The sequence below is a fragment of the Armigeres subalbatus genome, chromosome 3, assembly GCF_024139115.2.
Source record: "Armigeres subalbatus isolate Guangzhou_Male chromosome 3, GZ_Asu_2, whole genome shotgun sequence".
NCBI classification, from domain to species: Eukaryota; Metazoa; Arthropoda; class Insecta; order Diptera; family Culicidae; genus Armigeres; species Armigeres subalbatus.
This window is the reverse complement of record NC_085141.1, coordinates 193,148,557-193,161,959: the sequence shown is the minus strand read 5'-3', so window position 1 is coordinate 193,161,959 and position 13,403 is coordinate 193,148,557. Positions and strand designations below refer to the sequence as shown.

The 13,403-nt window shown below is 35.1% G+C and overlaps 1 protein-coding gene across 10 annotated transcripts in view; it reads right to left on the bottom strand.

The window, feature by feature from the left end:
• Positions 1-215: 215 nt before the first annotated feature.
• LOC134223307 (cytospin-A) overlaps positions 216-13,403 on the bottom strand; it is a 130,371-nt gene continuing 117,183 nt past the window's right edge. For 9 of the 10 annotated variants that reach the window (XM_062702456.1, XM_062702466.1, XM_062702458.1 and 6 more), the window contains 6 exons: positions 13,234-13,385; positions 4,518-4,664; positions 4,048-4,156; positions 1,456-1,716; positions 562-836; positions 216-498 (listed from right to left, as the gene is read on the bottom strand). In XM_062702456.1, coding sequence (XP_062558440.1) covers positions 409-498; positions 562-836; positions 1,456-1,716; positions 4,048-4,156; positions 4,518-4,664; positions 13,234-13,385 — 1,034 coding nt within the window. In that variant the 3' untranslated portion in view covers positions 216-408. The remainder of the gene's footprint in view (positions 499-561; positions 837-1,455; positions 1,717-4,047; positions 4,157-4,517; positions 4,665-13,233; positions 13,386-13,403) is intronic. The other variant, XM_062702457.1, reaches the window with a different exon arrangement.

Below are 13,403 nucleotides of genomic sequence, written 5' to 3'. Positions count from 1 at the left end.
ACCCTGCTATACATGTGCCCCAGATTAAGAGCTGCTGGATTTTTAAGAGTTTTAATACAATACCACGTGATTGGCGATAAACCAGTTTTTGGCAGACAATTTTGGGCTCAATTTAAGAATACAAAAATAAATGAATAATAATTAATAATGTAAGTAAAATTTGCAAATGTGAAGGAAAAATTTTCTTTCGAATAGAAAACAAACTAGACAGTAAATTCATATTGTCAAAATTGTATTGTATTACGAGTTATGATCAGGTAATTATCAACAACGCTCTGCAGCTATGTAAGCTTTGTAATAAATAACGGTATAGTAACGCGATTAAAATAAACACATATGCGTGAAACTGGAAGTCATACAAAATAGTAATTGCCTGCTTGTTACTTACACATCTAGCTATTTCAGAACTCATGTCTCGAAATGTTTATAGATTGCCGTCACGTACCCCATCACTTGCTGCCAGTCTGGTCGCTCCAGCTGACACATATCGTCGATACTCTGAGGAAAAATGAAGAACAAAGGCAATAAGGCTTATACATTGTGGGTAAAACGAATTCCTACCAAAGATGTCGGTATGCCAACGCTTTCGGCCGCTGCGAATGCTAGGCTAAAATTGCGTCGCTTATCGTTTGGACTCAGTCTATCATAGGGAATGCGGTCAGGCAGATACGAGTGCATAATTGCACACAGCGCGAGGCCATCATTCCAAGAGGAACTGAAATTTGTTATGTCTATATTCCGGTAGCCGACACTCTTATTTTGACACCACTTTAGCAACGCGTTGCGTTTCGACCCTCCGTTTTTGACAAGCGCATTCAGCGGGTCCTTCCGGTCACCTATACAGAAAAAATAAAACAAAAGGATTATTCAGTGGGAATATGAAAAGAACACTCTAACGCCAAATCTGATGAATAAGTTATTTACTGCTAAATATTTTCTATGTTGACCAATATGCGAATGCCTCAAAGATAATAATAGAGAAAGTACAAAAAATCTCAAAACATTTATATGTTTTAGTTTTTTTAGTTTTCGTTGCAATTAAAAATTGGAATGGAAAAATAGGGGTAAAATCCTCCTTCTCATTCACATACATCGTAATTAAACAAATAAACCTAGACAAAAGTTCACCAATCAGCGCTCGCTCAATTACAAAAATTACTGTGCACATGGCGGTCGAAGTTACCCTAGTGTATTACCATACTGAATTTTGAGAACATTTTGCACTGGAATATCAAACTTTAGGAACATTTCGTACTAAGCCATGCTAATAATTAATAAAAAAAAATATATTCATTTTCTAGCGCAAACATTTGTGAGAGACAACAACCAAGTAACTATCTGAGTGAGGGTAAAACACTTTTTTAACTAAAAAGACACAATTAATGACTAATAAATTATGGGAAGTTGAAAAATAGGAATTAATCATAATAAATAATATAAAACAATCAAACATACTTAAGTCACCATAGCTATTCCGTCGAACGTAATCCATCGTTTTGTGAGACAGTATCGATGCAGTAACATGATCGTCGGTTTGTTGTTTGAACAATTTTCCGGAGTGATTATAACTATTATTGATCAGGGTGGACACTTTGTTGTTGTTGTTGTTGCAACTAATGTTATTGTTACTGTAATTGCTATTGTTATTATTACTATTGTCAAGGTTACTGCTGCTGTTTGCGATGAGATTTTGAGATTTAATCAGCAATACTGTATCTATAATTGAAACAAATAAAGAAACACAATCAAAAGAGGCAAAAAACAAAGGCAAATAATATGTACACACATTAAGGAAAGTAACATTCAAGGAACAATACGTGAGTTTTAAACAATATTAAATACAATAGACACACAAAACATGTATTAAATATGAAATTTAGTGTTACTCACATGCAATCTTTGGTTTAGAGTTGTTAGGACCAGATTTGTGCATTATGCATTACCCTTCTCATAAATACCACACATAGCTTTCACTAGTAAAAATGTAAGTGTTTGTACGCATAATAAAATGCAATGGCGGTATAGCTCCACTTCGTCTCTTGTTATTGCTTATGATGCAAAAAGTAAGACCAACAATACCATTGGAAGAAGTGTTAATTATCAATCAATTTCCTCATATCACATTTCTCGAGAAAAACTCATTGGAATGCCATTTGCTGGATTATTTCTTCATTATCGATTCAACTAAAGAACTACTACGACATACATAAAACAATAGCACTACGTGAAAAACATCTAACTAAATAAGTTTGAGAGATAGATGAATGTCTTGTCTTGAACGTTTTATTAAAATCGTTTTTAATTTACAGATGCAATCATAGGTGTTGTAATTTTTATAAATCAACTAAAAGATAATGCATTCTTAAAATATTTACTCCGGAAAATGGCATTCTAGTAATTGTCCTTTTACAGACATAGAGCATTTTGAGAAATGCAGTAACATAACTATTTCATCAAACACTGATATTATAGACAGGAAAGCACGACATCAATTAGAGTAACTACATCATAGAACTTGAAGTGAAAACGTAATACAATGGCTCTTACCAGCAATAATTATTCCATATTATTCTACAAGGCATTTAGACTTCAACAGATTATAGGGAAAATGTTCTCAAAATCCTTCCCCGGGACCTAATGGAGGGTTTGTACTGCTCGACACACTTCAATAGAAAAATGTATCGTAGTGCTAATAGTTAACAGCTCATCTCATGAGCCATAACATTTCTTGTCGATTGTCCATACAAAGTGTCTATCCAATCAACATTAAAAGCAGAATGTTTTCCCAATATACCACAACACGTATCCAGATGCAGTTTGGACCTATTCTTATTTTGCTTCTATCGACGTCTTCCTCCATAACGTCTACTCTCAAGTAATGCGCACGGAAATAATGTACTGGGATCTCTTCAAATTCATGAAATGGCGACAAATCATATGAACATTATCCAAGTGTCCGAAATTTAACGTGGATAGGCTTTAGCTACACGGACAACTCCCTGCCAAACGGATATCCTATGTTTAATTTTCTCAGCGATAGCACAATCATATTATCGCAGCTTATTCCCTCTCAAACCAATCCAAAATCTGGCAGCAACGCACCAAAATCCGATTTATTGATGCAATATGTGATAAAAAGTGTGTATCAGTGGAGAACACTCAACGGCTACATAGTTGTTAATCAACCGATGCCTGCGGTAAATAATTCGAGGTGGAAACAATTGAACCTGTGAAGCAAAAGTGGGACCGGGTTGGTCGCACTTTAGACAGGGGCGAACATGAAATATGAAAACAAGTTTGGAGAGCAGAGTCAAGTTATACCAAGCAAAAAACATGTTTACTATTGCTGCTTATTCTGCATGCGCATCGAACAAATATTAAGTTTGTAAACTCCTTCATGCTTATTCTTCTTCTTCGATGGCTTTTCAATCCAACTCGAACTTGACCTACTTTTCAACTAAGTGTTCAATTAGCAGCTTCACAGTTATTAATTGAAAGCTTTTCTATGCCCGCCAATTGCATAAATACATGTTTATTGTGTGGCAAGTATCAATGATGGATACACTATGCCCAAAAAGCTGAAAAAGTTAACCTCCCGAAAACATCCAGACCGGCAAAGAATCGAACTCACCATCCCCGAATTGGCAATACTTTGCGGGCAAGGCTAATCAAAGACCCAACGCCTACAAACATAGAACTATATTCTTTTGGAACAAGAACAAACTAATCACTAAACACTAAAATATCAATGTCCAATGATCTCTGAGATGCATTCAAATCTAGAAAGAAATATTTATAAATCCTGCAAGATAATAATAGACAAAACATATTCCACCCTTGTCATTACAAAATGAATATTGCAGTGCACCTGACTTGTAAATAAAACTTTATTGTGCTTTATTAAGCTTTTGTTAGTAGGTCAACTTTTGTTATTCGTTATATGCATATGGTATTTAAAATATCTACGCTTCACTAAAATGTGGTATCAAGTCTACACATTCAAGACTAACTGCTACACATTCCAAATGTCGCTGTGCAATGGCTCACCTGTGGGATTGTTCTTGGGATTACTGCTTATATTGCTAACAGTTGTGGGCTGTTGCTGTTCACGCAACGGGCTTTTCGCTGTCATTGAGGATATCAGTGGAGAATGCAACTATAGAAGAGACAATAACTTAGATTAGGAAAACTGAGTCACTGATTTGTAGGTATAGCCAACTTTCTTTTTTATAAAATACTGGGATAGGATTTTAATCAGAAAATTGGAGTTCACGTTAATAATTAAATATTAAGATAGGGAGTTAGGTCCTGTTTGGGGTTAATTTTGAGAAAATGAAAGATTTTTTCTTTGGTTGTTGTTAAAAAAAGGACGTATATACTACTTTGCTTCTAACCCTAAACCTAACTCTAACATCGCTGAAGTATTTTTCAAGCCTTGGCTATATCTATATTTTACGCGAACGCTATACCTTGTAACTTGTACGATATTCTACATAAATGAACACGGAAATACATACCACAGGGTTGCTTTCATTTCCATTGTGATTGTTGCCATTCTTCACCACTGCATTGCTGATTGGCAATGTGGGATTAACCACTGTATCGGCTGGAAGGCTATTTATGCTAGAGCTAGAACTAGAACGTGACTCGGCAGTTACTTTGGCCTGTAAGGATTAGAAAGAGAGATAAAATATAATAAAATGAAAAGCATATTGGTTTACCTAATTACACAGTGTTTTAAAGGTTAGCAAGTTGGCTAGCGTAAAACGCTTTACAACAGTGCACTATGGTCCAGGATACAGATTTACGCGGAAAAATGAATTTTACGTCAAAACTATATTTTTTAGAAAAAACTGTTGTTCTACAAAATTGTTCGAAATAGTAAGCCCATCATTATGGTGCAACCAAAAAATAGAGTGGCCCATCATATAAAAAAATAGAGAATATTTTTTTATTTCTTGAAATATTGACATGAATATTGAATATTGAGGCAATGGGGAAGGATTCAAGAATAATATCGTTGGATGTAATTTCATTTCAAAATATACTGATATTCAAGAAAAGATCTCGTCCATTCAGGTCAAAGCTGGGAGCTGCAGTTTTCTCGGATGAAAATTTGGTGAGAAAATTCCATTGTATATATTGAAAATTATATTAAATCCATAATACATATATTATACATTATACATATATAAAAAAGAACCATCAGGGCACCCGATTGAAGCGATTTGGATAGGAAGAGTGGAATCGCCAACTTCCTATTGTTAACATTTCGTGGATAAAGGGCGGGCTCTTCTCCCCATCTATTGGGTCAATCTGGGAAACGAGGGCTAGATTATAGGGTATGATGGGGCAAGATGGGTCGCCTAAGGCGAACCCTGAATATCTCAAAACAGAAACATTTTATTTCAACTTTTCAACATGGATCTATAAAAATAGCTCATAATCTGTAAGCCAGGGGTATGAAATAACAAAAACTCCACTTTTTGTTCCATTTCGAGTCATTAAAGTAGAAATCTATTTTTCTGTCAATCAAAATATGGCGGGGTAAGATGGGTCAAACAGCGGGGCAAAATGGGTCACCTTTAAATACTGCAATTCATATTGTTTTTATTCCCAATATTGAATTACACACAGATAGATAACTTTATTGCCAATGATTATTTTGAATAAAAAATAATGTTTAAGCCTTGGATGAAGAAATGGCTCTACATTTAAAAATGTCTGAAGATTCTTATGAAAACAAGCCGTCTAAGAGTAGCTTTCTTAAAAACAAAAAAATAGACATTTTCAATAAACAAATTAACATCATTATGTCAAAAGTAACCTTAAAATGATTAAACCAGCAATGGAAAATATGTTTTGAATACGAACTATGCCCTTCAGTATGTGCTGACCCATCTTGCCCCATTTGTAAGTTCACGTTAGAATGACTAATTTTCGATAAAATTTATTTATTTCAACGCAGTTAGTATATCATCACCTATATGACTTATAATACGTTCATTATGTCACTAAAAAAATTTTAAATTTCACATTGCTCGACGAGATTACACGTTTTATAGAAAGTGTGTTTCACATAAGAAACCATGCTGAAAAATATTTTACCTTGTTATACTCTACCAAAATAAAATTTTATCATCAAATCGAGTGATAATAAAGTAGCACCAAATTATTCCTCCTACAAAGTTATAATCTCCACATTAAAATGTACACGATGCTCAAAAACGGCCCTGACCCATCTTACCCCGTGACCCATCTTGCCCCGCCTAACCCTAATATTGTATGTACGAACTTTCTTCTGGAAGGAGATTCTCTATTTATCCCGTGGATTCGCATAAGTGTCTTTGCTTATGGAACCACCCCACCCATTTTTGGCCCTTCATACAGGAGTTTGATGAAATACAAACAGTAATATAAGCATGATCAAATCGTTTGTCAAATATGGCCAGTGCTATCGGCAGGTGCCTTGCTACAATAGATGGTAGTATCATCATCATCATCATCATCATCTTGAAATATTGACATGATATGTTACACAAAGTTGTAGCGCAGCTTATTTCAATCAATTTTGGATTAGGGTGTACCGTCAACTGGGGGGAAGATGATCATTGAGGTGAAGATGATCATTTGATGTGTCAGTCAAAAGTGCCAAATTTTTTTATGAAACAGTAGTCAACAATATTCTCCGTTCAAGTAATGTTACCGCTAGGTAGAAATCCGAGTTTTTCGATTATAATCATGAAAATATGTTTTGTGGAAGAAAGAGAGAGATAGCCATAAATGACGCTATTTTCATTTCAAATATTGACTTCGTAGACTTCTTTACGTAGTAAATTCAACATTCATACAAATAACCTAGAGTATTTTGACAACTAGGTCATAATGATTTTAGTAGAGCTGTCTTGATCAACTTCACCCCAAACCAGATTACTCAAAAAATGTGGGATAATTTAATTTATTTTAATAAATGCGAACACATTTCAGAGAACTAAAGTTGTTGATTATTGCAACGTATAGCAGTACATGTTTTGAAAATATTTGTTTCGATTTAAAATGTAAACACACGTTGTTATTGCATGTTTTGTCTTAAAAATGATCATCTTCCCCCCAGTTGACGATACCTAACAAAAACAGTATTTTTGATCTACTTTTTTTGTTTTAGATTTCTCGAAAAAGTCATCTTTAGGTGACTTTTAGAGCGCAAAAAAATGCATCTTTTGATGGGTGAATATGCTCAATAACTTCTACCGATCAAAAGTTATAATCGTTTTTCTGTCAAAATTACATTTTTTGATACCTCCGGTTAGGGCAGACCAAAAAAATATGTTTACACGGCATTTGAAAGAGAAATTCATATGCCTTATTATGTCAAAAAATTGGAGATGCGTTATTTTTTTATCTCAAGTTTTACCAATTTTACTAAAATCATGTTTTTTCAAAAAAATTGATATAAGTATAACTCGACAATGGAATGATGATGATGATGATGATGGTCCCGCCACATACCCCTACAAGAGTTTGAGCTAGACGAGTTATCTTTAAGATAATTAATTGATATGCATTTAATCGGATTTCCAAAAAGAAAAACGATCCGATTTCTTATGACAGATATAAATTTGAATATTTTACATCACTATACAGCAAAAAATATAAATTTAAAAGAAGAAGATACAGACGATATTCTTAAAGCAAAACACGCGTTTTGAAAAGCCCCAAAGGTCTTCAGAAGGTGAAATTTGTGAGAAATGAAAAATAAAAAATCTACAGCTTTAACACTTTTCATAAGTTTCATCATTATCATCGTATTGCAAGATTTACGAGAAAAGATGCATTTTCGGCCAAAAGCATACTTTTAAGAAAAAAAAATTCAACCGTCTAAGACGAATTAAGTACTGTCCATTTAATTTCACCAGTTAATTTTCGTTATCTTTGCAGATACGTATTTCGACCACAACTGTGTGGTCGCCTTCAGTGTCTTGTACTTGAGTCGACACTCGAGTTGAGTCAAGTACAAGACACTGAAGACGACCACACAGTTGTGGTCGAAATACGTATCTGCAAAGATAACGAAAATTAACTGGTGGAATTAAATGGACAGTACTTAATTCGTCTTAGACGGTTGAATACATTCCACTAAAAGAGCTATATATATTTTTCCGAAAAAAAATTTGTTCTACAAAGTTGTTCTGGATACTCGGGCCCTTATTATAGAGTTACCGAAAAATAGGGTGGGCCATTTTATAAAAATGTGAAATTTTTATTTTTTCTATTTTATTGACATAAAATGTTCTACAAAGTTGTAGCGTAGCTTTTTCCAATTGGCGCTTTGATGTTGCATGAAGAAGAAGAAGCAGAAAGATGATAATCGAAAAAATCTCCACGGGAAACCATACGAAGAAGTTTTTAAAACTCTTCTCAAAAATTCTAAAAGCAATTTAATTAAAAACGGTAAGCAGTACGGGGTTGGACTTTTCTTCTACTGTATAATAACCACAATATTTCTTTTCGAAATTTTATTTTCTAATATTACACTTAAAACATAGTATAAGAAAAGTCCAACCCCGTACTGTTTACCGTTTTTAATTAAATTGCTTTTAGAATTTTTGAGAAGAGTTTTAAAAACTTCTTCGTATGGTTTCCCGTGGAGATTTTTTCGATTATCATCTTTCTGCTTCTTCTTCTTCATGCAACATCAAAGCGCCAATCAACTTTGATATAAAAACTTTTTATGTAGCTCTTAAGCTCACTTGTTAGGAGTAATTTTACTTACCAGAATTAGGGTGTCCCTAAAAAAAAAACAATATTTATGATCTGCTCATTTCAATTTTTTATTTTTCACGGATGTCACCTTCTGGAGACTTTTGGGGCTTTCCAAAACGCGTGTTTTGCTATAAGAATATCGTCTGTATCTTTTTCCATTGTCGAGTTATATCATTTTTTTTTTAAAACAAGATTTTAGTAAAATTAGTAAAACTTGAGATAAAAAATAACATATCCCCAATTTTTTGACATAATAAAGAATATGAATTTCTCTTTCAAATGCCGTGTAAACATATTTTTTGGTCTGCCCTAACCGGAGATATCAACTTATGAAAAAAATGTAATTTTGACAGAAAAACGATTATAACTTTTGATCGGTAAAAGATATTGAGCATATTTAAACCATCAAAAGTTGCATTTTTTTGAGCTCTAAAAGTCACCTGAAGACTACTTTTTCGAGAAATCCAAAACAAAAAAAGTAGATTAAAAATACTGTTTTTTGAGGTACACCCTAATCCAATTAGGTAAAATTGCTCTAAATCAGCCAACCTAAGGGCTACAGAAAAAGTTTTTATAGCAAAATTGATTGTAATAAGCTGCGCTACAACTTTGTAGAACATGGTATGTCAATATTCCAAAAAGTAAAAAAATATTTTCTATTTTTTTTATATGATGGGCCACTCTATTTTTTGGTTACACCATAATGATGGCCTTACTATTTCGAACAATTTTGTAGAACAACAGTTTTTTCTAAAAAATATAGTTTTGGCGTAAAATTCATCTTTCCGTGTAAATCTGTATCCTAGACCATAGTGCAGTGGGTTTAAAAACGTGTCAGCAATGAAGTAAATACATACAATTTAATATGCGACAATCGCCCTAGAAAACTGCGTCGTCAATATTAAATTCAATAGAATTATAAAATATGTTATGTACTTCAACTCAAATAAATTCTAAGAAAATAGGATCAATTATATTTACCTACATTTTAAGTTCAAAAACAAAATTTTTGAGTTTAAAAAATATGTCAATAATTTTATTCTCAGTTCACAAAGCTAAACTTCCTTTAGACTTTAGGTACCGTCGTCGGGGGTGACAATGGGTCAAATGGGGGTGAGAATGGGTCACTGTTTCAAGTACTTAGAATGCTTGTAGAAGATTGTATGTCATACCCCAGAAACCCATTGCCCAGAAAGTGATTCCCCAGAAATTAATTCCCCTGAATGCACTACTCCCCAGAAAACCATTCCCCAGAATACCACAATCCCCAGAAAGACATTCCCCAGAATGCCCCTATCCCCGAAAGACATTTCCCAGAATGCCTCCATCCCCCGAAAGACATTCCCCAGAATGTCCTATTCCCCAGAATGCACCATTTCCTAGCTTAGTCTAAATACTTCGTAATTGCTTCACCCCTGCAAATGCGTATTTTTAAAGAAGGAGTCATGTACTATTTTGCCTAATTCCGGACAAATGCATACTTTAAAGAAGGAGTCATCTACTCTTTTGCTTCATCCCAGGCAAATGCGTACTTTTAAAGAAGGAGTCATTTACTCTTCTGCCTTTTTCCTGGCAAATGCGTACGTTTGAAGAAGTAGTTATATACTCGTTTGCCTTTTTCTGGGCAAACGCATACTTTTAAAGAAGAAGTCATCTGATATTTTGCATTATCCCGGGCAAATGCGTACTTTTAAAGAAGGAGTCATCTACTCTTTTGCATTATCCCGGGCAAATGCTTACTTTAAAAAAATGAGTGATTAACTCTTTTACCTTTTCCTTACCTTTAGCAAATGCATACTTCTGAAGAAGTATCCGAGCAAAGATGGAGAGCAAATCGATAACTAATTTTGTTGTTGTGAAATCGCCTAATTTTGATAACTCAGCATGATATCCTTTTGGTCGTTTTAACGGTTAAAATAACAAAATGTATAGCAGAAAAATCTTACTGTGACATCAAATTGAAAACTATTTCTGCTGTCGATGAGAGCAAATCGAAAACTGATATTGATATTGGTTTTGGATAACGAAATAAGTAATCAGTTTAATATCAGTTCCTATTATTCAGAAATCAACATCAAATTGATACCTAAATAAGTTATCAATCATGAATATCAAAGTTTATGTTTATGATGTATTGTTTATGTTTATGTTTATGATATGATGTTTATGTTTATGATTAAGTTTATGATTTCAATTTGATGTCGATATCAAAATATGTTTTCTTTTTGCTCTCATTATGATGTCAGGCTTTGCTCGGGTAGTTATCTACTCGTTTGCCTTTTTCCGGGCAAACACATACTTTTAAAAAAGGAGTCATCTACTCTTTTGTCTTATTCCAGGTAAATACATACTTCTAAAAATGGAAATCATATATTCTTACGACCCATTGCATTTCATATTCTTTTCAACGATTATGCCAAATGGTCATTATGCCAAACGGCTTTATGCCGAACGGCATTATGCCATATGGGCTTCCCCCAATATGAACAACGAGTATAATGGATTATATGCTCCTTCGTATTATATGTGAGCAGTGGCGCCGGGAGTGGGTAGGACAAGTAGGACATGTCCTACGCATAAATATTCCTGGGTGGGACAGTCAAGGCATTGTCCTACCCATGATTATAGTAAAAACGCATGGCTTGCAAAAATAACTTTTAATAGACAACAAACAACGAGAGAGGCAGAAACCTCTATAAGTCATTATAAGTCATGAAAAACAGAATTGGATAGGCAGACCCACCGGAAAGTTATGATAATACGCTTCGTTCTCGCTCATTTTCCGTTGAGGACCATACTTTTCTCGCATAGCTGTATAAAAAAAATGAAATAAATAATCAGAACCAGTGTCCCCCGCAATTGGGGCTGTTTTTAAAGCACTTATCATGGAGTATAGCTCCTGAATCGTTACAAGGAGCCATTTTTTAATGGACATTGAGAGTGATCGACTGTGATTATCATCGTTTTAATTAAAAGAGCAACAGGCAACTGTGGAATGAACAATCCTGATATTTGGAAATACAATGTTTGTTCTGAAGACCAACGAAAATTTCACAACTTTTGTGAGGATTCTGCCCGGGAGTCAAGATTTTTGATATTTAGAGTTAATTTCATGTAAAATTTGCATCGATTTTTCAACACTATATCTTTTCCCTAAATAATCATTTCTCGTATTTGTCCTACCCACGACTTGGAACGTGGATGCGCCTCTGTATGTGAGCCCTAACGAACATATCAAATGGGCTCCATTCCGGGCAAATGCGTGCTTTAAAATGAGGCAGCATATTTCGTTTTGCCTTATTCCGGGCAAATGCGTACTTCAATATAAGTATTTTTGCATAGAAATATAGTAGGGGTAATGACGGCTTTGGCAGGTTTTGTTCTATTAATGGCAGGGGTTTTTTTTATGGCTGATTATGCTCAAATTTGGCCTGAACATTCTTTGCATATCAAAGAATATTGTGGCCAAATTTCATAAAATTCGGTCGACAAAAACCCCCCTGCCAATAATAGAACAAAACCTGCCAAAGCCGTCTGTTCCCCTATCTAGTATTTTTAATTTATAGAAATGACAGCGAAAACATAGTTTCTTAGACTGATACCTTTTTCTGGGGAACGGGTCATTCTGGGTTTTTGGTTTCTGGGGAATGGGACATTCGGGATTTTTTCTGGGGAATGGGTCATTCTGGGGATTTCTTTTCCGGGAAATGGTGCATTCTGGGGAATATCATTCTGGAGAATTGGTCGTTCTGGGAAATGGAATTCTGGGAAATACCATTCTGGGGAACTGATTCTGGGGATTGGTATTCTGGGCATTGACATACAACCCTTGTAGAATAGATTGAATGTATCTGAGGGTAATGGGGCGAACACAATGCTGCGTCATCGCAGACTTCAACTTCATCGCATATGGCCGGATCCATATGCGATGAAGTTGAAGTCTGCGATGACGCAGCATTGTGTTTGACCCTTAAGAAGACTAAAATATAAGAGACCTTTTGAACGATTTTGCTATCCGACCTCCAGGCTGCCGGTGAGAGCGATGACCCATTCTCACCCCCCAGACCCATTGTCACCCCCGATGGCGGTAATACAATATTATTAACAAAACAGAAGATGATTGTTTGTTAATATATCCCTCACATCTTCTTCTTCTTCTTCTTATTGGCATTACATCCCACACTGGGACAGAGCCGCCTCACAGCTTAGTGTTCATTAAGCACTTCCACAGTTATTCACTGCGAGGTTTCTAAGCCAAGTTACCATTTTTGCATTCGTATATCATGAGGCTAACACGATTATACTTTTATGCCCAGGAATTTCCAATCCGAAAATTGTCTAGACCGACACCGGGAATCGAACCCAGCCACCCCCAGCATGGTCTTGCTTTGTAGCCGCGCGTCTTACCGCATGGTTAAGAAGGGCCCCTATATCCCTCACATAACATTTGATAATCCTAATCAAACGCACCTGTTTTGCTGAATTCTCGATGCTTTCAATTAGGCTCTTGACGGACAAACGTGAGTCCTGCCTCTGAATAGCGGATTTCTGTTGTCTTCGGACTGCCATCTCCTGCTGTACGGTGTTGAATATCGATTGATGTGATTCAGTAGATGCGACTACTGTAATGGTGATCGAAC